At 36.4% G+C, this 23883-nt stretch overlaps 3 protein-coding genes across 3 annotated transcripts in view; 2 read left to right on the top strand and 1 right to left on the bottom strand.

Annotated features, from left to right (window-relative positions):
* The first annotated feature begins 4417 nt into the window (after positions 1-4417).
* Positions 4418-5729, top strand: LOC136809546 (melanin-concentrating hormone receptor 2-like). Its single transcript, XM_067066088.1, has one exon. It carries the CDS (start codon positions 4559-4561, stop codon positions 5570-5572), a length of 1014 nt encoding a protein of 337 aa, XP_066922189.1. The 5' UTR covers positions 4418-4558; the 3' UTR covers positions 5573-5729.
* A 1152-nt stretch (positions 5730-6881) lies between these two features.
* LOC136809337 (endoplasmic reticulum magnesium-transporting P-type ATPase-like) overlaps positions 6882-23883 on the bottom strand; it is a 33409-nt gene continuing 16407 nt past the window's right edge. Inside the window, exons 17-34 of the mRNA XM_067065858.1 lie at positions 16230-16308; positions 15128-15210; positions 14709-14742; positions 14453-14529; positions 14204-14261; positions 13812-13895; positions 13467-13620; positions 13174-13331; positions 12620-12719; positions 12405-12513; positions 12154-12272; positions 11713-11807; positions 8830-9081; positions 8339-8484; positions 8046-8137; positions 7707-7800; positions 7286-7450; positions 6882-7062 (exon numbers count right to left, since the gene is read on the bottom strand). Coding sequence (XP_066921959.1) covers positions 6990-7062; positions 7286-7450; positions 7707-7800; positions 8046-8137; positions 8339-8484; positions 8830-9081; positions 11713-11807; positions 12154-12272; positions 12405-12513; positions 12620-12719; positions 13174-13331; positions 13467-13620; positions 13812-13895; positions 14204-14261; positions 14453-14529; positions 14709-14742; positions 15128-15210; positions 16230-16308 — 1972 coding nt within the window. The 3' untranslated portion in view covers positions 6882-6989. The remainder of the gene's footprint in view (positions 7063-7285; positions 7451-7706; positions 7801-8045; positions 8138-8338; positions 8485-8829; positions 9082-11712; positions 11808-12153; positions 12273-12404; positions 12514-12619; positions 12720-13173; positions 13332-13466; positions 13621-13811; positions 13896-14203; positions 14262-14452; positions 14530-14708; positions 14743-15127; positions 15211-16229; positions 16309-23883) is intronic.
* Positions 17326-22926, top strand: LOC136809339 (uncharacterized). The gene is made up of 4 exons (XM_067065859.1): positions 17326-17615; positions 17905-18718; positions 18961-22348; positions 22680-22926. The coding sequence occupies exons 2-3, from the start codon at positions 17926-17928 to the stop codon at positions 21402-21404; spliced, it is 3237 nt and encodes a 1078-aa protein (XP_066921960.1). The 5' UTR covers positions 17326-17615; positions 17905-17925; the 3' UTR covers positions 21405-22348; positions 22680-22926.

Raw genomic sequence — 23883 nt, 5'->3', positions numbered from 1 at the left:
GCTAGAGGGTGCTGGAGTATCGTCCCTGACGCTGGAAGGAGCTTGCTCTCTTGATGTGCTTAACAAGTTTTTCATCAACGTTAAACGTTTTGTCAGTTTTTTGTCTTCTGATTTAGAGTTCATAACAGGTGGTTGCAGCTTACGACTTCTGACGGATTGGTTGTCGTCCTTTTGACGTTGTTCGTTTGTTTCGTGACGTGTTTTAGAGGTTGGAATACCGACCATAAGACGTCGCGTCATCTCTTCTTGCTTTTTGTTCATCGGGTGTTTACGATGAGTTGATGAGAACGATGATGTTGATGACGTCCTGGTTTTTCGTTTACGTGTTTTTTCTGTTGTCGTTGATGCGTTTGATCTTGTTGATCGTAAATTGAGATTGGCGACCGTTTGTGACGCAGGATTGGTGATAATGTTTTGTGAGGTGGGATTGGCGGTCATTTTTGTGGTGGAATGGTCGGTTGCTGGCGCGTTGAGATGGAAGGTTGTCTTTGAAGCTGGGTTGTCGGTTAACTGTGAGAGGGGATTGTCGGTTGATCGTGATTTGTCTTTACTGATTACTGAGTTGCTCGCTATCTTCTTTTTGGTCCAACTGAGTTTATATGGCGACTTTAGTTTTGTAGCAGATAATGGTATCTTTGCTGTATCATCAAGTGCAGGAGATAGCATTTGATTGGTAGAAATGTTCATTACATCCTCATCGTTGGGTAGCTTTTGCTTTTGGTTGAGTGATGAGCCTTCAAATGTCAACGCACTCTCTTCGCCTTCACTGACTTTGATTGATAAAGAATCTGCTTGTTTTCCTTTCACAATTTCTGGCGCGATACTTTCGACTTTTTCGTCCTCAATTTCTATGGGCGGTATAATGTTCACAGTGAAATGGTTTGTATCAGTTTGAATTGTTTGAATACTTTCTTGTTGATCGCTGCTTTCTTCCTCATTCGTTGTTACTGGATTGAGTACAAAGACGTCATTTCTACTTGTAACCATATTCTTTTCTTCCATTGCGCTAGTTTCAACCCATGAGTTGACGCGACTCCGACTTATGATGGATTCCTCTCCGTCATCAAATTGTTTGGAATGTCGCTTCAAACTCTTGATGGTCAGTTTCTTCTGGTGATTGACACTTTCATTATTTGTGTGTGAGGTATGTTCTTCTGGTGGAGGGATTATTGGAATGCTTGTTTCTGTACATTGTTCTTTCTGATTCCCTTGAGAAGATGAGGAAAAAGAGGTTGTGATGGAGTTCTTCCGGATCATGTTTCGCCTCCGAAACTCTCTGGCTGATTTTCGTTTCTCATCATCTTCTTGTTGGAATCGTTGCAATTCTTCTGGCGTGAACAGAACATTCGAATAACTTTTCTTGGCTGATGATTTGTTCAGAATGAATTGCAATCGATGTGACATGCAATTGATATCTCTAGCCATCATTTTCTTTTTGAATAGTTGTAATGTTTGGATTCCTTGCAGCGTTCCACGGAGTTTTCGTTCTTCTTGTTCATTTTTGGTGACAGCTTGGTATTCGGTGGATGTGATGGTGATGTCTTTACGTAAAAGACTACACGGCAGAATCTTTGCCAACGACATTTCCCCCACTTCACTTGTGAGAGTATAAGGATGAGATTCTACCGAAACTGCAGAAATCAAGTAAAAAATCTTGATTAATTATGTAAAATAATTTAAGTAGGTAAATGGTTTTTTCTTTTATTAAATAATTTGTCGGTGGAAGAAAAAGGAGATGTGAAAGAGCCGACAAAATTGTCCCATTAGGGTTGCATGTTCGTGTCAAGGTTTTTCTTTCTGTCGATACAATCAGTTATGCTCCAATGGGTGGAGAAGATAGGATTCCGAGTATGTTTACCGCCATTAATCAGTTTTGACAATATTTTACTGTGGGTAAACTAGGGGACTGTTCGAATTAAGTGTACTTGCGAACCAGCTTATAAAGGAATTCTTAAGATAGAAACATGTTTTCTTTTTATAACGTTTATAAGCATACGAAGACCTTGATTTGGTGAAAAATAAGCATATTATCTTCAGCATGTCAGCGAGCTTTGGTCATAAGTAATGGAAGTGTACTTGGAAGGCTTAGTCTTCTTTCCCAATTTCTTTTTCGGAAAAATAAGCATATCAAAGGCATAATTTGAGCCTAAATCCAAAACACAGCTTAAAAGCATAACTGAGCCTGTTTTCTAAAAAATAAGCGATACTTTTATCGACCTATGTACCTGGTTTTGCATTTATAACATATAATAATTGATATCTACGTGAGCGTAACCGTTAAAACAATAATTCAGAACACAAATAGTGACAATTTACGATTGAAATTCTTCGTTCGTTCGTTCTCATCCTTGATTATTGTCCCACGTGCCCATTGTGCAGTATTAAGGGATAGGGGTTGGAAGGAAGAGACTATCTATCTCATCTAGAATTTGAGTAATTTAGCTAGGAACATCGATCTTCCAATAGTATTTCAAAGTCTAAAAGAAAACTTTTTTAGCCGTTTTTGGCTGAAATTTAACCGGTGTCCCCTGTTAATGAGAACATTTGTGAAAAGTAGACGAGCGTAATCTAAAAAAGTGCGTTTTTAGCGATCCCTCTCTTTTAAGCGCCCCTAAAAATCGGTCGCTGGGGAGGCAGTTGTCTTCCTCTCTACGCCTCTCTTGCCACCGCAAAAGACAGGGGTAATGTTATTATAATATGGGTAAAATTCTTTAACCTGACTGAAATTCGAGCCGTTTTACTAGCAACCCTGCGGGGCCCAAGGCGCCGAGTATGCACCCGGCACAGTGACAAGCCGTTAAAAGCAACCCTGACCTAAGCAATCCCAAACAACAAAGGTGAGATACTCCCGACCGTCGATGATACTCCCGTCCATGTACGGAAAAAATTTTTGCCTTGCCACCACGCTTTCACAAGAATCTTGTGAAAATTTGAAAATAAAGATGAAAAAGGTGAATATTTTATTGTAATAATTAAATATAATCTTTCTGAAACATTAAACCTCGCTGATCTCTTTTGGGTCGAAAGCTATAGCCCTTGACATGACATGGGTCCATTTTGATAAGTTTTATCAATTTTGTTGATTTATCGCCCATTCTAGATCATTTTTGGAGGGCCGAGGGCATCTTTTGATCCAGAAAAGATATGGAAATCTGAGCACACTTTTGAAATCTGAATATTTAAAGTTTAAAAAAAATTATAAAGTCAAAATTTTCAATCAATTAGAAAAGATCTTCACTTTTTTCATTTCATTTCAGTAGATTTTTGGTTGGGACGAGTGGGGAAGCACTGCACTAAAATGCATAAATATTACTAAAACTATTACTCAATAATTACTAGAAAAACTTGATTTATTGAAAAAATATTAGCAGAGATTTGAATGGCAAATTTTTTCGAAATTGATTGATATATTGTTTTCCTGGAATTTCTCAAAACTTAAATAGAAGTTTTTCAAACGAGCTACTTAAAAAAAATTAGTCGATTGGACAAACTGTAAACTAAGCCTTGCTTATATGAAACTGTAAAGCCCCACATGTATTATAATATAGGCGTTTAGTACTTCTGTTTTTAAAGGACACCATTTAACCATCTCCTACCATCTGCTTACACAGCATTTTTAAAGAAAAGAAAATAACTACTTTTTTACTCTCCTGCGTGTACACAAACTTGGGAGATTATTTTCTTATTTTCTGCTTAGTCAGCATCTCTCATGCACACCTCGTTTCTTTGACGTCATAGGGAAATATCATAAATAGTTTCTCGAAAAGTCAGTAAACTTCAATTTGTCGCTGTTACATTTCCCCCTTTAGTCTTTAAAGCTGAGACGTGTTCGTTTTTGGAATAAAATTGCATCATGGGAAACTGGATGGGAAAGATGGCTTCAAAAATCACCTGTGTAATATTACGAGACTAGTCCTAGATAAACATTTCAAACTTTGCTAAACAAAGTGCTAAAACAAAGTTTGCTAAATAAAAGTGTTTGGTCAGCCTGAAATACTCAAACAAGGAGAATCTAATTATGTCATAAAATTAGAGAACAATTTTGGGTTTGGTATGTAAGTAGATTCTTTTAAAATGGAATATAGGCGGGAAGTTGCGATGAGATTTTTTAGCACCGTATTGCAACAATAGTCACAGATATAATTTACTCTCGGGTACCTAATATACGCCTCCCTGCTAATTAATTTTTCGAAAACTGTTCACCAATGACATTCTTATTCCAACCCCCCCTTCGCTTATTAAAGGTTTTGAGAATCTTCTACCCACCCCGCTTATTAGATACCCGAGAGAAGAGGTTTCAATTTCAATATGTTTAAATTTCAAAACATCAAATATCAATGTAAAATAATCCAGTTTTTCTTTGTAAAAGAGGAGTTCTAATTTTTTAAATAAATTATTTACATTCTTGTTTAGAAGTGAAAAATTGGTTTTCCAAAAGAATGATTCAATTATACCATGAATGTTTATTCAAAGGGGACCTTCGATGAAAATGAAAATAAAAATCATTGAGAATATTGAAATGAAATCTAACAAGCAGACGACCATTTGAATAAGAAGTATGGCCTTTCTAAACGACTCGTTAAACGGAAGTTTCGTGACGAAAAGTGAAGATTTAGAGAAATTCAATGGGATCATTAACAAATTTGTCATACCATCTTTGATGATGATAATTGGTGTACCAAGTAACCTCTTGATCATCACTTACTTCATCAGAATCCATTGCAGAAGATTGAGAAAGATGAGCTCTTACCATCTGCTTCTCATCAATTTGGCTGTAGCGGACTTGTTAACATGTCTTGGCGTGGCTGTCATGTTTTACGAATGGTCAAAACCATCATGGGGTCTGGGCATGTTCGGTTGTCGCATCATCTCTCCATTTTCGACATTAGTCAGCCCCATGGCGTCATGCTGGTTGTTAGTACTCTTGTCATACGCCAGGTATAGAGACATCACTCAACCCTTTGCTGTGAAGCTGACTAAAATGAAATATACATTCTTCTGTTTGTTGATATGGTTACTATCATCAGCAAGTGGGATATTTCTTTATCATTTCATCCGTTTAATTACACTGTCCGATGGGACGTTCATTTGTGGGATGATTTTCCAAGGCGAGGAGGAGCTTTATGGAAGATTATTCTACATCGTAATCGACTCAATCATTCCAATAACCCTCATGGTAAATCTCTATCATGGTATACGAAGATCGATCAAATCAAATACACCGTCTTCCAATGACTTTCCCTTAAGTGAGGCGAGTCGGCAGAGAAATAAGACAGCGTTGAAGACATTACGTAATCTAATTGCTGTGTACATGATTACTATTTGTCCTGGTCGTCTCTACAATTTATTTCACATGTTGATATGGGCAGTGGACGAAGAATTAGTTAAAAACCATTGGTTTAGCAATTTGTATTTTTTCTTCTTCGCATATCACTATTTGAACAATGCAATTAACATTTTCGTCTACGCAAAACTTATGGAAGACTTCAGAAGGTTTCTGTTGAACTGTTTCACTTGTGGTCGGTTAAAGCAGAAACCAACATTGGGTGAAAACTGTTCCACTATAACATAGAGCTAAGTGCTTTTAATGATATTTTTGGAAAGTACGAAAAGGAAGCCCCGAAATTCTATCATTTTCAATATTCTTTATCAACCTTCAACTTTTTGACAATGCGTGTGGTAAGAGAAAAGTCAAAGACTAAATTTCTCAATAGGAATTGTACAGGTTGAAAATGCAGGCTGAAAATGCAGGCTGATAGCTTTCATTATATATAACTCTTAGAGATGTAATTTAAAAAATATGTTACCTGAAAAAAAAAAAAAACCATTAATTATCAGACCACTTCTTTGAAAGAGGAGATCCTCTTTTCTATAATTCAATATAAAAAATATATCAGAACTAAATATTATGATAGAACAAACCTTTTCCAAAAGATCTGAAATCTCAAGAAATTCCACCATAAATCTTGTCCACTTTTTTATATCTAGCACTATAATAAAATGAAAGAAATATCAGTTTATTATTGATCATGTTTACTGCAGCAAAGTATCGTATAGGTCTCATCTTAAAGTTCTGAAATATTTTATCGAGTACAAATAAATATCGGAATTTTTATATCAAGAAAGGCATAACTTAGAATTTGAGGTATTACTTGTTAAAAAGTTAAAAAACAATTCTGTCGAGAAGTTGCTAGTTGCTACTTTCGAGTTGGGAAGTCACTAGTTTCAGTTGGGAAGTGGAAACTCTCTACGATCTTTTTGAGGTTAAAATGACTGTCAACTCATATCCTTTTATACAATAAGCATCACTTGCAGTATGATCAATATTTTTAGGGGAATCTGTTTGACAATCATTGTATTTAAAGATTTTGTCAATACTTTTACAAAAACGTGTCATGTTGTCAGTATTAATTATTTTTGCTTTGCTAGCCAGTACCTTACCATTTTCACGATCTTAAAAGCTAATAATATGTTTGGTAATGCCTAATTTGAAATTTGTACTTTCGAGCTACATTAATTTAATTCTGAAATTTTCGGTTGCGGTATATTTCATAACAACTCGCCAACTTCACAACTCGAAAGTAGTAACTAAGCAACTTCTCAACTCGAAAAATACCCCGCCTCCTTGTTAAATTATTCCTTAGTTCGTTACAAGCTTTAAGTTGAGGCTCAAAAATGAAAAGTGTAATAGAAATATAACAAATTATAAACTGTTCTTCGTGGGTCGATCGGTATGTTCCCGAAATAAAGTGAAGCTCAAACGAGACTAGAGTCTTCCTCAAAGGCTTTCTTAAAATAAAAGCCGATCGATCAAGAAGGATGCAAAATTCTAGAGGATCTAAGATCAAGATTTAAAGAATAATCTAGAAAACAAAACTTAGTTATTTTCATTGGTTATTTTACAACCGTCCTTTTTATAAAAAAAAAACAAAGCGACTTATTTACAAGTAAAAAAAAAATATTACACAATTATTGACAACCGTTGAGACTTATACGGGAGAATTCATGCCCAGTTTCGTGTCGAACTTCAGCTTCTCGCGTTTTTGGAACCTTTTGAAATCCCTGAAAACAAAGAATATGTATTCTTTCAATATTTTGCAACTGTGTTGCATTAGGGAGGGAAAAACTAGAGGAATTGAAAATTGTAGATGAAAGCTTATGGATGGACTGCGATACAATGAAAGGTGTTATATCCTGGCTACTGAGATATTTTTACGAAAGCCAAATAAGTAGATATGAGATCTCAAGGTCAACCAGATGATTAAAACCAGGAAATTATGAATACCTTATAAAACGACGTTTGACGAGTTCGCCGAACAACAGAAGGACCATCAAACACACAATCACCACCGCATAAAGTACCATCGGCATGTCACTCACACTAATAGAGAACGCGTCACCTTTCCAAAAGTGATAAGAAACGAAATTGCATAGAACTTGCAACAACAACCTACAAAACACATGTATAATAGAATTATCACCCTGAAATTAAAATACAACACGAACATGCATGGCGACCATAAATTTGTACGAGTTAAGGAAATTTCGATAAATATCATTGAGGTATAAAACTTTTTCAAGTTAAAGAGACATTCGAGTTATAGAGGTTTGAGTGAAAGAGAATTCACGGTAGCTAATTCTGGACGAATAAGTTTCCACTAAAGGAAAATTGAGAAATATGCAAATGGAGGTAAAAACAAACTTACGTGACAAAGACACTAAGACACCATGGTTTGTTCAAATAAGGCGGTGATTTCCACAACACTGATTTTCGCGTCAAAAAATTGGCTGATAACACAACTGGGATGAAAAATAGAAAGTAAAGTTGGCTGTATAATCGACTGTAATACATTCGAAAGAACCCTTATGTATATTTTATTCTACTTTAAAAAATAAATAATCGCCCAAAAGTATTCAGTAGTAGACTAGTGACAAATGATTTGATTTAAAATTACAAATTGTAGTTTAGAACGAGTCGAAGCTCAATGAAAATTTGGGTGGTGGTAGTTATATTTCAGCATTTCAGTGAGGTCTACAATGCTTACCAAAAGACAGCGTTAATATGAAGAGAAATACATCTTGGACGAGATACAGACTGCTCTCTTTGATTCCATACCAAGTTTTACTGGTGCTGTTTCTAAACACAAATATGAAGTTTAAATAACTCGTGGTATGTGCTAACTTAAGATATTTTCAAATTTGTAAGTCTCGTGCTTTTCCTGGTAAGCGTTAGCCTGTGACTTCTTCATAATGTGACTAGACCATTTTCGTATAATTGTTCAACAAAACATTTTCAAATGTGTTTTTTGTTTTTTTTTTGCAGATGGAAAAATGTTACTTATTTCCAAGGAACCATGATTGACATTCTCCATGTTCCATTTGGCACACGTGATACAACAACCACGGGAAGACGATCACCACCATGAACAACACGTGCAAACCAAACGTTGGAAAAAACATCTTCAAAAATGGCTTCATCAACTCCTATTGTAGTGAAATAAAATGATCGTTTAAGGGCTGGAGGACTCAGATACATGGAGAATCTATCAGATACACTGATTGGGTCTAAAGAGAAGTAAGATTTTACCAACGTGTCATGATCACGCGTTTGAACCATGATTTCGATACCAATAAGTAGCTACTATTAAAAAAAACTCTATACTGTAGTATCTTTGTCTCCGTACACGCATTTGCTTATAAGAATAACTTCTATAAGCATATTAGAGTGAGATTTTGGAGTTAGTTAGGCCTATTGTTTAGAACGATAGAAAAATAAGAATAATGCTCATCCACAGGCAAATAACACTATTCTTAAAAAAAAGCGTGTACCTTATAAAACTTGACTCGTGTTTTAGCCCTCTTGCCCGTCAAGACCTTCATGATATTGTCATGAGCAGGCGTGCCCACCAATGAGATGCTGATGGAGGGGAGGATGACGACCACCAGCCACAACGTTTGAAGTCCCGTCAACGGTGGTGGAAGGAAGAACACGCATGACGTCATTTGAAGCAAAGAAATGTCAAGAGACGAGAAGAAGAGAAACAAAAATAAATTCTCGAAACCATTCAACAATCTTCTGGCCTATAAAATGTAGTAAAAATGTCGTATAGAATAAAGAAGAAACAAGCAACATGCTGAATGGACCTACCTTGATCAATATCAGATAAAAGTAGGTATTCTACATATTTTACTATTGGTATTGAGCAAACACAATAAGTTTTAGAACAATGCAAAAACGTCTGATTTATTTTCTTTTATCATTGTGTAACTTGGTCGTCTTTTTTTGAAAATTTTATGACAAAAAAAAATTTTCCTTAGAAAAATTACTTCAGCCACATTTTAAGGTACCTAGCACTCTATCTTTCTGCCGAAAATCAGGAAAAACTGATGAAGCAATTTTGCACAAAGTCCAAAAAACCTTATTTTTAGGTAGTTTTTGGCCCAAATTTGCGAAAATCCGTATTTGACGACGAAAAAAAATTTTCCAAAAAAAAATTACTTCAGCCCACATTTAGGATGCCTTGCACTCTATCTTTCTGCCAAAAATCAGGAAAAACTAATGAAGCAATTTTGCACAAAGTCCAAAAAACCTTATTTTTAAGTAGTTTTTGGCCCAAATTTGCCCCCCAAAATTTTTTTTCAAAAATCGGGCTCCGTCACTTTTCAGGCATTGCTATTTTGTATCATTGTGCAAAAAATGAAAAAAAAATAAAAATAAAAAGCCGATCCCGAGAAAAGCTGCTAACAGGAAAATGGTAAAACAGAATTTCCCCCCAAAAAGAAAATTCGTATTTTACGACGAAAAAAAATTTTCCGAGAAAAATTACTTAAGCCAAATTTTAGAGTACCCTGCACTCCATCTTTCTGCCAAAAATCAGGAAAAACTAATGAAGCAATTTTGCACAAAGTCCAAAAAAAGACCTTATTTTTAGGTAGTTTTTGGCCCAAATTTGCGAAAATCCGTATTTGACGACGAAAAAAAATTTTCCGAAAAAAATTACTTCAGCCACATTTTAGGATGCCTTGCACTCTATCTTTCTGCCAAAAATCAGGAAAAACTAATGAAGCAATTTGCACAAAGTCCAAAAAAACCTTATTTTTAAGTAGTTTTTGGCCCAAATTTGCCCCCCAAAATTTTTTTCAAAAATCGGGCTCCGTCACTTTTCAGGCATTGCTATTTTGTATCATTGTGCAAAAAATAAAAAAAAACTAATGAGCTAATCCCGAGAAAAGCTGCTAACAGGAAAATGGTAAAAGGGAATTTCCCCAAAAAAGCGAAAATCCGTAATTGACGACGAAAAAAAATTTTCCGAGAAAAATTACTTCAGCCACATTTTAGGCTGCCTTGCACTCTATCTTTCTGCCAAAAATCAGGAAAAACTGATGAAGCAATTTTGCACAAAGTCCAAAAAACCTTATTTTTAGGTAGTTTTTGGCCCAAATTTGCCCCCCAAAAATTTTTTAAAAAAATCAGGCTCCGTCACTTTTCAGGCATTGCTATTTTGTATCATTGTGCAAAAAATTAAAAAAACTAATGAGCCAATCCCGAGAAAAGCTGCTAACAGGAAAATGGTAAAAAGGGAATTTCCCCAAAAAAGCGAAAATCCGTATTTGACGACGAAAAAAAATTTTCCGAGAAAACTTACTTCAGCCACATTTAGGGTACCTTGCACTCTATCTTTCTGCCAAAAATCAGGAAAAACTAATGAACAATTTTACACCAAGTCCAAAAAAACCTTATTTTTAGTTAGTTTTTGGCCCAAATTTGCGAAAATCCGTATTTGACGACGAAAAAAAAAAATTTTCCGAGAAAAATTACTTCAGCCACATTTTAGGGTACCTTGCACTCTATCTTTCTGCCAAAAATCAGGAAAAACTAATGAAGCAATTTTGCACAAAGTCCAAAAAACCTTATTTTTAGGTAGTTTTTGGCCCAAATTTGCCCCCCAAAAATTTTTTTCAAAAATCGGGCTCCGTCACTTTTCAGGCATTGCTATTTTGTATCATTGTGCAAAAAATTAAAAAAACGATGAGCCAATCCCGAGAAAAGCGCTAACGGAAAATGGTAAAAGGGAATTTCCCCAAAAAAGCGAAAATCCGTATTTGACGACGAAAAAAAATTTTCCGAGAAAACTTACTTCAGCCACATTTTAGGGTACCTTGCACTCTATCTTTCTGCCAAAAATCAGGAAAAACTAATGAAGCAATTTTACACCAAGTCCAAAAAACCTTATTTTTAGGTAGTTTTTGGCCCAAATTTGCGAAAATCCGTATTTGACGACGAAAAAAAATTTTCCGAGAAAAATTACTTCAGCCACATTTTAGGGTACCTTGCACTCTATCTTTCTGCCAAAATCAGGAAAAACTAATGAAGCAATTTTGCACAAAGTCCAAAAAACCTTATTTTTAGGTAGTTTTTGGCCCAAATTTGCCCCCCAAAAATTTTTTTCAAAAATCGGGCTCCGTCACTTTTCAGGCATTGCCATTTTGTATCATTGTGCAAAAAATTAAAAAAAACTAATAAGCCAATCCCGAGAAAAGCTTGTAACAGACGAACGGACAACGGTCAAATTAAAGGACCTCCCGGCGGTAGGTCCAATAACAAAACAATGTAACACAATTCTTGAACTAGTAACTTTGCGATAAATCAAGAAATTGCATTAATAAAAGAGAAAGCAATGAATTTAAAATTTTGAAAGACAATTTCTGTACCTCACAAATGAGACTGGATATTGGAAAAGAATCTTTTCTTCGACTTTTCAAAGAACACATCATGCTGTTCAAGCTAGCACTTAGAGACAGTGGACCTTTAAAAGAGAATGATAATAAGTGAATAAAATACTACCGTAGAAAAATCATGACTCGCATTAAGTATTCGTATCATTGGGGTACCACTTTTCTTTTTAAAAACTCCGATCGAAGATTTTTTGACGGGATTCAGAAATTGCCTCCATCCATCAGGGTTTTAAAATGGTCAGCGGTTGTTCCACGGCGTTTTGAGGGCGATTTATGTTGAAACTTGTTTTCAAATTAAATCAAAAGCAAAATATTGGAATATCCTTAAAACTTGAAATGCTCCCAAAATGCTATTATATGCTAGTTGTGTTACGAGACATCTTTCAACATCACAAAGTTTAATCATATACGACTTACCATTCTCCACCATTAACTCGCTATCACGTGATGTATCTAGCTCGTGCTCATTGGCTGTTTTTGTATTGTAACGATTTCTAGAGTTGCACACTTTCGGTAGTATAGGTTCTAAGCCAATACTAAAACGGATGAAGAAAAGGTTAGGACATAACTGGTACTAAAAAGCCTAAAGGATTGCAACAATAGTATTTCTGAGAGTTAAAACATATTTTTCAACATTGTTCCATAGTAAAAAGGAGACACAAGTTTACCTGACATCACTTTGAGCAAATATCTTGTAGTTGTAAGCATTGAGAGAACTTCCAAAACAACAGACGATATCACCATATTCTTGACGTATACATGTCATCTCTTTCACACCTGAAATAGTGCATCCATAACATTCATTTATCTATTGAACGTTTCAAGGTTGGATGATCTGCTTATCAATTTAGAAGATGGAATAGTTAGAGAAGACATTAGTTACCTTGAGAATTGCATTCAGTGAAAAGAGGTACCAACAAAGGAACGTCATCAATCTCTGATAAGTGTGCTCGCATCTTTTGTATACCTTTCGGAAGCTTCGACTGAAACAACACATCAAATTATTAACTAGGCTGTATCGAATTCCTCCTTTCAAGTTCAGCTAACGATAATAGAGTTTCTAATATCGAGACGATTTCTGAGCGTGCATCATTCTTATTAAAGCGTACATCGTGTGCGAACCTGTTGTCTTATCGGACAAAGGGATGATCTCTCATTCACAGTGACATATAGCTCTTCAATTTACTCAACCTTTCCCAGATATGAAAATATTAGTTTTGCCGTATTTTCGGGTAACAAATTGAATCATTTGTGTGAAAATTAGATCACAGGAGATTATTTTCTAGCCTTCGATTTAGTCATTTCTTATCTTTAAACTCTAAAAATTCGGATTTTCCTTGTAGTAGAATGCTCGTTATCTACATCGGATAAGCCTGAGCTCTCTTTAAAAAAAAAACAGACCAACTTTGAGAGCTTAATTTCACGAAACATTCTTACTCTATTAGACATGAAGTACGGTTCGAAATATTGATCATCTTGCTGGCTAGATTCCTCGTCTGAACTACTTTCACTTTCCATTTGTTCTCCATCTTCTATATCCACCGTATCTTGCTTCGAAAAACTGACTGAAGTTTGTGTGTCGAACCGCTTGCTCCCTATGGTGGAAAGAATAGAAAAAATATGGGAGGGGTGTCCACTTTAAACCCCTTCTTTTAACTCGCAAAAAAATTGCAACGTACCCTTTTCTCATAACGATGAATCGAGGAAACATAGCAAAATATGGTGCTTACTTGGTCGTTCATTGTCGTCATCTTTGGGGAGAAGAGGACATGCTTCGGAGACGAGAGAAGACGATCGATCGTCCATGATAGTGGTACAACATCCCTCACCGAGCGATATGTGACAATTCCAACCCGTCTCTAACCCCAGGCGTTGACAAAACACCTGGAAATCAAGAATTGTTCGTTTGCAATTCCTTTGAGAAGTTCAAAAGGATCGACCGTTTAATACATTTATTACATATGTTTTAAAGCATAATTTGAAACATAATTTGCATTTCAAAAATGTAGATTAAATCGAGTAAATAGCTTAAAATCGTTACAATCAATCTTGATTAGGGAAGGATGACAACATACTCGGCTGAGCAACTCATTTTCATAAGAGTAATGAACGAATCGAATGCCAGCGAAATGGAGAGTGTCGATCATATTTATTACATCCTGCAACAGAGAAATTCCAAAGTAAGAAAAACTGTACAAAATTCATAACATTTCCTCTTCGACAAGGGCCACCATAACGCCCTTTTTATATTTTCTAGAAGCAATGATGAGGTCTGAATAGCAAGGTCGAGGCGAAGTGATGGGATGTACTTTTATGAAATTATTGGTTGTATTTGCCGATCAAGATCATTTGCTAAGCATAGCTTAAGGCAAGTATTTACAGACAAACTAAAATTTTGCAACAAAGTCGAAAAGATTGAATATATGCAGACGATGTGGGAAAAGAAGTGCTGTGAAATTGACCATACCTCTTTGAGGGCGTGTACCATTGTCATCATGCCAAGGAAAATTTGCATTTTGATATCTCTAAAGGCGATCAAAATGAATATCGTTGGCACTGAATGTCTATATATGCGATTAATGAGATCGCGATACCTAGAAAAGCCCTAAAAAAAGTCTCTCTATTCATTTCTATAAAGACAATGAACTCCTTCATCTCATCTCTTCTAAGCCTTTTTCAGCAGCCAGTGCGAAACAGTGAGTGCAAGAATTCATACTTATCCAAGAGTTCGGGTGCAATTTTGATTGAATTCATCATTTCGTCTGAAGATAAATCTTGGTCTTTGCTTTTCAACTAATAGAAGAAGAAAAGGCGGTTTATATGAAAATAAAAAGTGTGCCATCCGCTGATATCGATGACAAAGAAATGAAATACACACACCAACATTTTCAAATATTTACTGGTAAAATATAACCTATATAAATAACTTGCAACAAGATTAGAAATTCGGACACTGCGACCAGGAGACTTACACTTGTATCTGACATATCTTGACAAAATTGCAACCTGAAAGAGAAGGAAACAATTTCATGTCAACTAAAGTATGATATTATTTGTAAAACTTAGTGCAGTTCGAGATAAAAGAAGTGGAAAGTTTCTCTAGACAACGCTATTCTGACAAAAATACACCGCCTTCTCACAGACCTGGATTTTTTTAGCCGATGGGGATTGATTTACCAATATTTTTTATGGCTGGGGATTTAAATTCTTTTGTTTTCAAGTCTGAAAAATCAGTGGGGAAAAAAAGCATAATAATTTGCAGTGGGAATCGGTTTATTTTTCAAAAATTGGAGGATAATCTATTTTCCGCCGGGGACGATAATTTAAACAATTTTTCCAGTGGGAAGGGGTCCCAGTCGGTCTGTGAGAAGGGCATGGAAAAATGCTATACCCGAAAAATGAATCTTCTTGTGACTTCTTCACGGGTTTGCTTTCACCGAACTCAAAATATTCATCACGCCATCCCATTGGCTTCTATGGTAGAGTTTGAATTTATTTGAATTTAGTGAAAGTTGACAATGAGTGAAATAAAGTGCGAACAGTGTGTGAACAGCCACGTCCCTACTCGCAAATACAGCGAGTTGGCGACGGCGACGTGAGATTGGTCTTCGCCGTCGTCGTTGCCGTCAGCAACCTTTTACATTCCGATATCACGTTTTTCTCACGTCACGTAAACTATAATTCATTTCTCAAAATAATATAACGCTATCTATTCTGTAGCGATAGTTTTTAATGGAATTCGATAATATATAAAAAATTTAAACATTAAATTTTCTTTCGTCAAAACAACAGTCGAGGGAAAAGTGTATCAGATAGGGATTTACATTACTAGCCATCTTGTCTTGTTTTTTGTCATTTGTGTTCACGTTCTCGCACAACGACAAAACAAAAGAGTTGAGGTCCCACGCGGGAAAAAGAACGTTTCAAGGGTTTTCTCGAAGATTCACGCATGCGTAGAAATCAAAACAAAGATTCAAGTCGCCGTCGTCGTTCTCGTTGTGATTTCGGAAACTTTCTAATATCTAGTAAGATATCCATCAATTTATCTAGCTTATTACACCAATGAAAAATGTTTCTATGAAGTCCCTTCTTTCATTCCAACACTTCTGTATCAGCCTCCTTGCCAAGAGCATTTTACACAGGTCAATCTTATCCTATTCCAGGATGTTGGATACCAGAGAAAAATTCAAATGCAAGAAAAGTTCGAATCAACGAGATTCAAGACATGTGTCTGTTATTTTTCAAAAAAGGAAAAGAGCGAATTTAAAGAAAAAACAACTAAGTTTTATTTCAAAATTTAGCAAAAGCTTTATACGAGTGATGTCAAAAAAACAGAGCACTGAAGATGATTTTTTGTTTTTTCTTTAAATCAACTTTTGGAATGGCAAAAGCTTTTCAGGAAGTCCATAAGAATACAAGTAAGCCTAATACCTTCTCCATGGCATGAAAAAGTGTGCATAAAACAGGGAGTAACTGATACACAGCCCACTTACTTGAAAAACAGGTCGATAGGCGAAGGCGATACAGTCTCTTGTAATGTTCATCCGTTGAAAAAAATTCAATGCTTTCTTCCTGGAAATGTAAACAATTGCATATAAAATTAAAATGGAATTCCGGGAACTTGAGCTTAATCGTCAATTTTGCTAAAAATCAATAGTCAGTAGTTTTGAGACAGGCTTTAGGGAGCCAAGAAAGAACTTTCAACACTTTTTTGATCATTTGCATATATACATTCCTTGAAAGTGGATCATTGTGCTTGATTCGGGTAAACGAATTATTTTGTTGTGAGCAAGTTTTCCACATAAAAGAACAAACTATATAAACACCCCTGTCTCAGTGCCCCGGTGGAACCTTTTCTCTCAGTGGGGATGGAAATTTCTATCGAAATCCCAATGGGGATAGAAGATCTATTGTGTCCAGCTCAAAAATTCCAGTGGGGATGGTTTTGAAGTCCAATTTTTTCCATTCAATTTTCAATGGGGATAGAATCATAGAGCAATTTCCCAGTGGGGTTGAAAATGTAGGGTATCTTTTCCACCGAAGACGATTTTTTGGCCTATTTTTCCACCGGGGCGGGGTGTCCACCGGGTCTGTGACAAGGGGTGTATATAAGAACATAAGGCTTCTATGGCCAAAATGTTAAGAACAAGTTAAGAACATTTTTTGGCTTAAAACTCAAAAAGTTAAGAACATCCGAAGGCTTCAAAAATTTGTTCTCATAAAAAAACAACGTGTTTTAAAGTTTTGACAAGTCTCTATTGATGAATGTTTGAGGCTAAATTTTACAATGTCTGGTTAAGGATCTTTTTTTGTTTAGAGCTAAGTCTTTTTTTATCGGGTAAATATCGTTATGATGCGGCCTTTGCCACCAGGAATGATTTTTAATTGTAAGTGAAAGTATGCATGGACGGGTATAAGAAAATCCGTGTGTCACCTACTCGAGTGTAAATGAACTTGAATTGCAGTGGTGATCAAAAATGTAAACTTTTTACCGTTACTTTCTCTCTTCAATTCCCGGAATTTTCTTTGTCTATTGAAAGGATAAGATTGAAAACCACACGTCGTCACTCCTATTCATGTTTATACAATGCTCTTTTCATCTTTCTCTTATTTATTAATGCTGTGAGTATTTTTGTCAATCAAAAAATGTCAAATAAACACTTTTTTAAAGATATGAGGGAATTCTTTCGTAAGTGTTTATACTGTGTGGACATGTAGAGTGAATTATTCTAAAGCATTTTGTGCTTGGAAAAGTTTGCATGAAAGCTAATTTTAGTGCTAACGTTGTTGCAACATTTAGATTGATGAAAAGAGGGAGTAAAACAATAAACATTTGATTTTGATGCTGCTCGTCTAAAGAAGGAAACAAATCTTTACAGGTAATGAATATTAATTTTTTTTTAAACGGGCATAGTAATTCTAGAACAACTTTCAGTTTCTCTGGTACACCCTTACCTCTATGCTGAAGTGTACTGCATGTTGAAAACTCAAAAGTGAAAATTCTACTTGGATATGAAAAATGCGAAAAATGGGAATGACCATTTCCTTTTAGTAGGAAAAACCCAAGCTTTTTTCGATCACAACGAGACTAACATCGTATATAAATCGGTATTGGGTTAAGTACAAGCTTTTCTTAACTTAGAAGACAGCTTTTATTTTGATTTTTAGTTGACGAAAGGTTTGTAGACAATGGAGTTGAGAGACATGACTTCCTTACGCCAACGTCGGTTGAAAGATTGGAGCACACGGGAAAATGTTTTTGAACTTCTAGAAGATTCTTTCTTAGCCGAAGTGAAGGAGGAATATCGAATCCCAGCAACCCTGGTCAACGACGAGTCAGAGGACTTTGAAAATCCTAAATCTATCATCACGTTTGAATATGATATTCAAAATAAGTGCTTCAAGTTCAAGGGATACCAAACGAGAAGGTCCATTTTCTTTAAACAGATGTTTCAAACATTGGATAGAAGTCAATTCATGATTGTCCAATTTTCTGAAAAAACTTTTGATGAATCAGTCCTCAATCGCGACAGATACATTGAATCGGTATTGAGAAAAGGAGTACGATTCAAGGGGCAGGAATACAATATTTTGGGTTGCAGCAATTCTCAAGTACAAAAGAAATCTTTCGTTTTCATGCAACGGTCAAAAGAACAATGTAAAACTGAAATAAAGAAGTTTATACCGCAACTCCATAATATCGAGCTAGTTGCGAAACGCGTCAAATATGCAGGACTTTTATTCACACCTTGTCAATATATGTTACATTTACCAACATCGTACGAGGTTTGCGAAGGTGAAAATTACGAACGAGGACGTTATGATTTTGCTGATGGCTGTGGCACTATTTCTTTCAAACTTGCAAAAGAAATTATTGTTTTAAACGAGAAGTTACAGATGGATTGGGGCGAGGAAATACCTTCTGTTTGGCAGATACGATATTGTGGAAGAGTAGGGAACAAAAGCAATTATTTATGCAAAGGTAATTATGATTTCAATCTATAAAGAGTGCTCTCGGTGAAATTCACAATTAGGGGAAATTTTGATATGCGATGTTTCATAATTATTACCATTACAAAATTTAGCGTGAATGCATGATAGGTGGTAGGGCTTGGGCTTAAACACTGGGTGAAACTTTTTATATCAAAATGACGCGGTTTAGTTTACTCTTACATCCTGACTGACTTAGAGGACTAATAAATAAAAGACATTTTTATTTTTCAGGAGTCCTTGTTGTCGACTTCAATGATCAGACTCGATCGGTTATCACCCTGAGGAGTTCCATGATGAAAATTGTGGCGAACGACCAAGGTAACAATTTCCTTGGCATCGTTGAAACGAGCTGTCGACCAAAATTTGGGAAGGTGAACAAGCAGTTCATCACGTTGACGAGTCATTTAGTAAAGGATGAGGACTGGATGGCAATACAGAGGGATTACCTTACATCAATAACAAAATGTAGACACGACGCATCAGAAGCATTCAGATGTTCCATCTTGAACCGTAAAGAATCAACTTTCAAAATATTACTCAGGAAATATGGATTCAAGTATGTCATCCCCTCAGCCTATACAAACCTTATTCAAAATGTTGAAGGTAGTTTCATACAGTCGCTGCGGAAAGACAAAAGGGATATCAAAGATCGCATACAAATCCCATTGGCTTCCTCCCGACTTGTGTTTGGTGCAGTGATTCCAAAATACCTAAACCAGTATCTTGAAGAGGGGCAATGCATCATGCTGACTGAGAAAGGTGCTCATATCGGCAATGTCATCGTGAGCAGAAGTCCTTCGTATTCACCAGGAGATATTCAAATACTGGAAGCAGTCAGACCACCAAAAGGATTCCCCAAAGAGATGAAGAATGTGATTTTGTTCTCAACACAAGGTGTTCGACCAGTTGCCGATAAGATGAGTGGAGGTGATTTGGACGGTGATATGTATCTTGTGGTTTGGCATGAAAATCTCCTCCAGTATGTTGATGTCATCAAGAAAGAAAAGCCAATGATATTTGACGATGCTTCTTCGACTGTTGTCAGATCAGACAAACATTGGATAACATATGTAGCACATTGGGATAATACAATTCTTGGGCAAATTGACAGCTGCTTTTATGAGGTTGCCGAAGAGTTTGGCGTCAACTCATCCGAATGCCAAGAGCTTTGCAAAATCTTTTCCAGAGCTGTAGATAATGTCCAAGATGATTTGAAAAGACTTAAAGAAATTTCAAACAGATGTTTCAAGCGAAAAAGTGAAAGAAATCGTTCTCAATTAAATCTTCCAATTTGGGAGAAGATGAGTCATCAAGCATTAACCGTTTTGGAAAATTTAAGAGAAAAACGAAACGGGTATCCTATACTTGACGACTGGGCGAAATTCAGTGACAGCCTGGTATATACAAGCAGGGAAGATCTTGACAAGTTGTTTAGTTCACCAAGGATTTTGGCGGTTGGAGATGACATAGACGTGTACCAAAAAAATTGGGTGAAGATCTTACAACAACGTCCTAAGGAGGTTGTTATGGAAACAATCATTAACTGTACTTTTGACTGTAAAGAGAAAACATGTCAAAAAGAGCACAGCAAAGATCCCACGTATTATAAAGTTCAATGGTTGAAAAGACTTCATGGAGAGCTTGGAGAGTTTGTTCAAACGTTCAGAGACGAACAAAAAGCGATTGAAGAGCAGCTGGAACAACATGAAAGATTGAGGGAGGAGATTTCCAAAGAAGAAGAAAAGAATGAAGCTGACTTCCAAGCGAAAGTGGAGAAGCACATCGATGTACTCGACAATTTGATGCAACATGATCAACTGATCAAGGGAAGTGTTGCGCAACTCAAACACCAAATCAAGGAGCTGGAGAATGGTTTTTCCGAATATGAAAGTTGGTTTTGTAAAAACTCAAGGAGAGATGAATTGAAGAATGAAATTCTCATAATTATCGACCAATTATTCTTACTGTACAAGAAGATCACCATGGAGCTGAACGAGGTTGCCATGCTATTCAACACGAAAGGAACATTGGTTATCTCTTTCCAAGGTTCTCTTGATCACTACTACGTATCCCAAAGATTCATTTTAACAAGCAAGGAAATCTTAGAAGAAGCTAAACAGTGTTGGTTAAAGTCCTACCCTCTGAGGTCAATACAACCGATATCTATGGAAAACATCGAAACGTTATTGGCAGTCACGTACCGAGAGTTTGAAGAAGGAATAGAGCGGTTAACTGAACTGCATCAAACTAGGGAGAAGGTGAAAGAGGAGTTGCATAGGTTGCAAGCTAAAGAGCATGAAATGAAAAAAATGGAGAAGACTGAAATGACAAATGCAATCAAACTCGCCAACATGTTGAACATGCGTGAACAATCAGTGATGGTGGAGGGTCTACGTGACGAGACTCTGTGGAGCCCTGGTAGTAAACATACTAGAGAAAGCTTAGTAAATGTATTCCTTGGTACTGGGGAGAGAGAGGAAAAGGACGACTGCTTCAAAGAACTTCAAAGACTGATTGAAAACGATCGCAAACACAAAGAAAGTTTGGTGGAGCATCTCAAAGGAGAGAGGGTGCGCTTTTGTCACGACAAAGACATCGAAAAATACAACCTGTATGAAATAGAATACAAAATCACCAAAGAAACAGAAAAATGTGAAGTTCATCAAAAAAAGTAAACACCGACGCTTGCTGAAGTCTTATGAAGAAAACATCGACAAAGAGCAGATCGCTGCATTTGATTTAGCATTCAGTTCAATAGAACACGAAATTGAAGTTTATTTTGATCTTGATGAAGTCAGACGTGAAGATCAAATTTCAATAACCAAGCAGCTTACACTATCTTTGCGACGCGAGGCCATCCGATGCCGACGTGACCAAACAGAGCATAACTATCCTGTATTTCGCAAGCGGCACGAGATTTTGTCATCGTTACAGAAACATGACGCAGTAGTTATTGTGGCTCACACTGGAAGTGGTAAAAGCACCCAAGTTCCACAATATCTCGCTGATGATCTGCATCACGTGTTAAACCTTGGTAAACACTTTCCAAAGATCGCTTGTACTCAACCAAGACGTGTCGCCTGTGAGAGAATAGCTGAACGTGTTTCGAAAGAATACGCTGGAGCTATTCCTATTCCCACACAAACAAAATCAAAAGATGAAAAGCCAACTTATGGCGGCGAGAGACGTGTGGCAGCATACCCGTTGTACGCAAGCCTTACTCAACAAGACCAAGATCGTGCCTTGGATACAGAAGATCGAGTCGGGTGTGATCAAAAAATGAATCAAAGCTGTAGACATCGAAAGAAGAACAGTTTAAAGTATGACACAGGAGATTTGGAACTAAAAGGTACTATTGGAGAATTAGGACAATGGGTCGGATATCAAATCGGAACAACAGGGAAATCATTTGTGGAGGCACAACAATGTAGAAATTTCAGTAAATATACAAGAGTTTGCTTTGTCACGGAAGGTCTATTGTTGCAGAAGTTGAAAAATTCATCGGGCACCAAATTCAGTTGTATCATTGTTGATGAAGCTCACGAAAGAGGGAAGGATACTGATCTTCTGTTGGCACATCTTCACCACATCGTCAACACATCCAAAAAAGCTTACAAAGGTTAGTTATTCACATGTATCATCGGGAAAGAATATAGTCACTTGGGAAGACTTCTCTTAATAAATTTTCCGGTTTCTGCTGCTCGAAAAAAATTAGTTCCCTAAGGAAGGTAGTAAAGTTAAAAGTTCAACAGGAAGGGAAAAATATACTCTCTCAAAAGTTTAGTCGCTGACCGATAATATTTACTTTTTGTCCAATACTGAGGATATTATTATGCTTAACGCCCGTGACGCACACTTGAGGTCTTTTTAAGAAAACGTTTTGATTGGAGCTTTTCAATTTACAGCCAAGAAGCATTGCTTTTTTCACTCTCCTTTTTCTATCATTTTAGGAGAAAATTTGAAAATCGCCATCATGTCTGCGTCAATCAATGCTGCAGAATTCTCGAGGTATTTCAACAACTGTCCCATCGTTAATTGTGTTGGGAAAATGCATGATGTTCAAGTAGAATATGCACCACCTCCTATATCGTCACCGAAAAGTACCAAGAGTCATGAATATCAGAGTAAAGATGATGATGGGATTTCAGATTCAGACTATGATAGTTCTTGGGAGAGTGACGACGACGACACTGAATCAAAGAAGAAGAGAAGGGAAGCAAAAAGAAAGGTAGCAAACAAATGGAGAAAGAAAGAAATGGACTGTCTTATTCACCATGTTGTAAAAATCATTTTCGACAAAATATTGATGGAGAAAGATTTACTCAATGGGGATGTTTTGGTTTTTCTTCCCGGCCAAGGCGAGATTACCGAGTGTGTTGACCTGATCAATAAACGTGCACAAGAAGAATCATCAAGAACTGGACAACAAAGAGGCAGATTCCTAACAACTAAGGTGGTCTGTTGCACAAATATCGCAGAAACGTCTTTGACTATCCCTGGTGTTACCTATGTCATAGATGCTGGCAAAGCTAAGAAAATGAGATATGATAATAAACTGAGAGTATCGGCTCTTAAATTAAATGACATTTCTCAAGCATCTGCACAACAGAGAACAGGACGTGCTGGTCGAGTACAACCAGGGAAATGTTATCGTTTGTATAGCAAAGCACACCATGATAAAGTTATGGCTCCGTTTGATGAGCCAGAAATGAAATATAAGGCTATTGATGAACTGTATTTGTATGCCATAGATGTTTCCAAGGGCTTAGAGAAAATCCATTTAATGGAAGATGCTTGTCCAACTCTTGACTCTATTCAATATGCAAAAACAAGATTGCTAAACTTGGAATATCTTGAGCCCCATGAATCTCAAGATATAGAGGTGAATATTTCAACAGAAGGAAAATTTGCTCTAACTGTTATGGGTCAAGTCTCTTTAGAAGGTGCCAAGATGATCCTAGCGTCCAAGAAGTATGGATTAGTGTACGAAACTATCAAATTAGCAGTGCTTCTTCAACAGAATATCTACTCAGATAAGAATGTCAATGTTGAACGATCAAAATATGCAAACCATCTGGGTGATCATTTAACTTTATTAAATCTTTACAAACATTTCGAGAAGAGGGTGAAATCATCCGAGACAGCTGCTGAAAT

The sequence above is a fragment of the Clytia hemisphaerica genome, unplaced genomic scaffold, assembly GCF_902728285.1.
Source record: "Clytia hemisphaerica strain Z4C2 unplaced genomic scaffold, Clytia hemisphaerica genome assembly, whole genome shotgun sequence".
NCBI classification, from domain to species: Eukaryota; Metazoa; Cnidaria; class Hydrozoa; order Leptothecata; family Clytiidae; genus Clytia; species Clytia hemisphaerica.
This window is presented reverse-complemented; position numbering and strand designations above follow the sequence as displayed.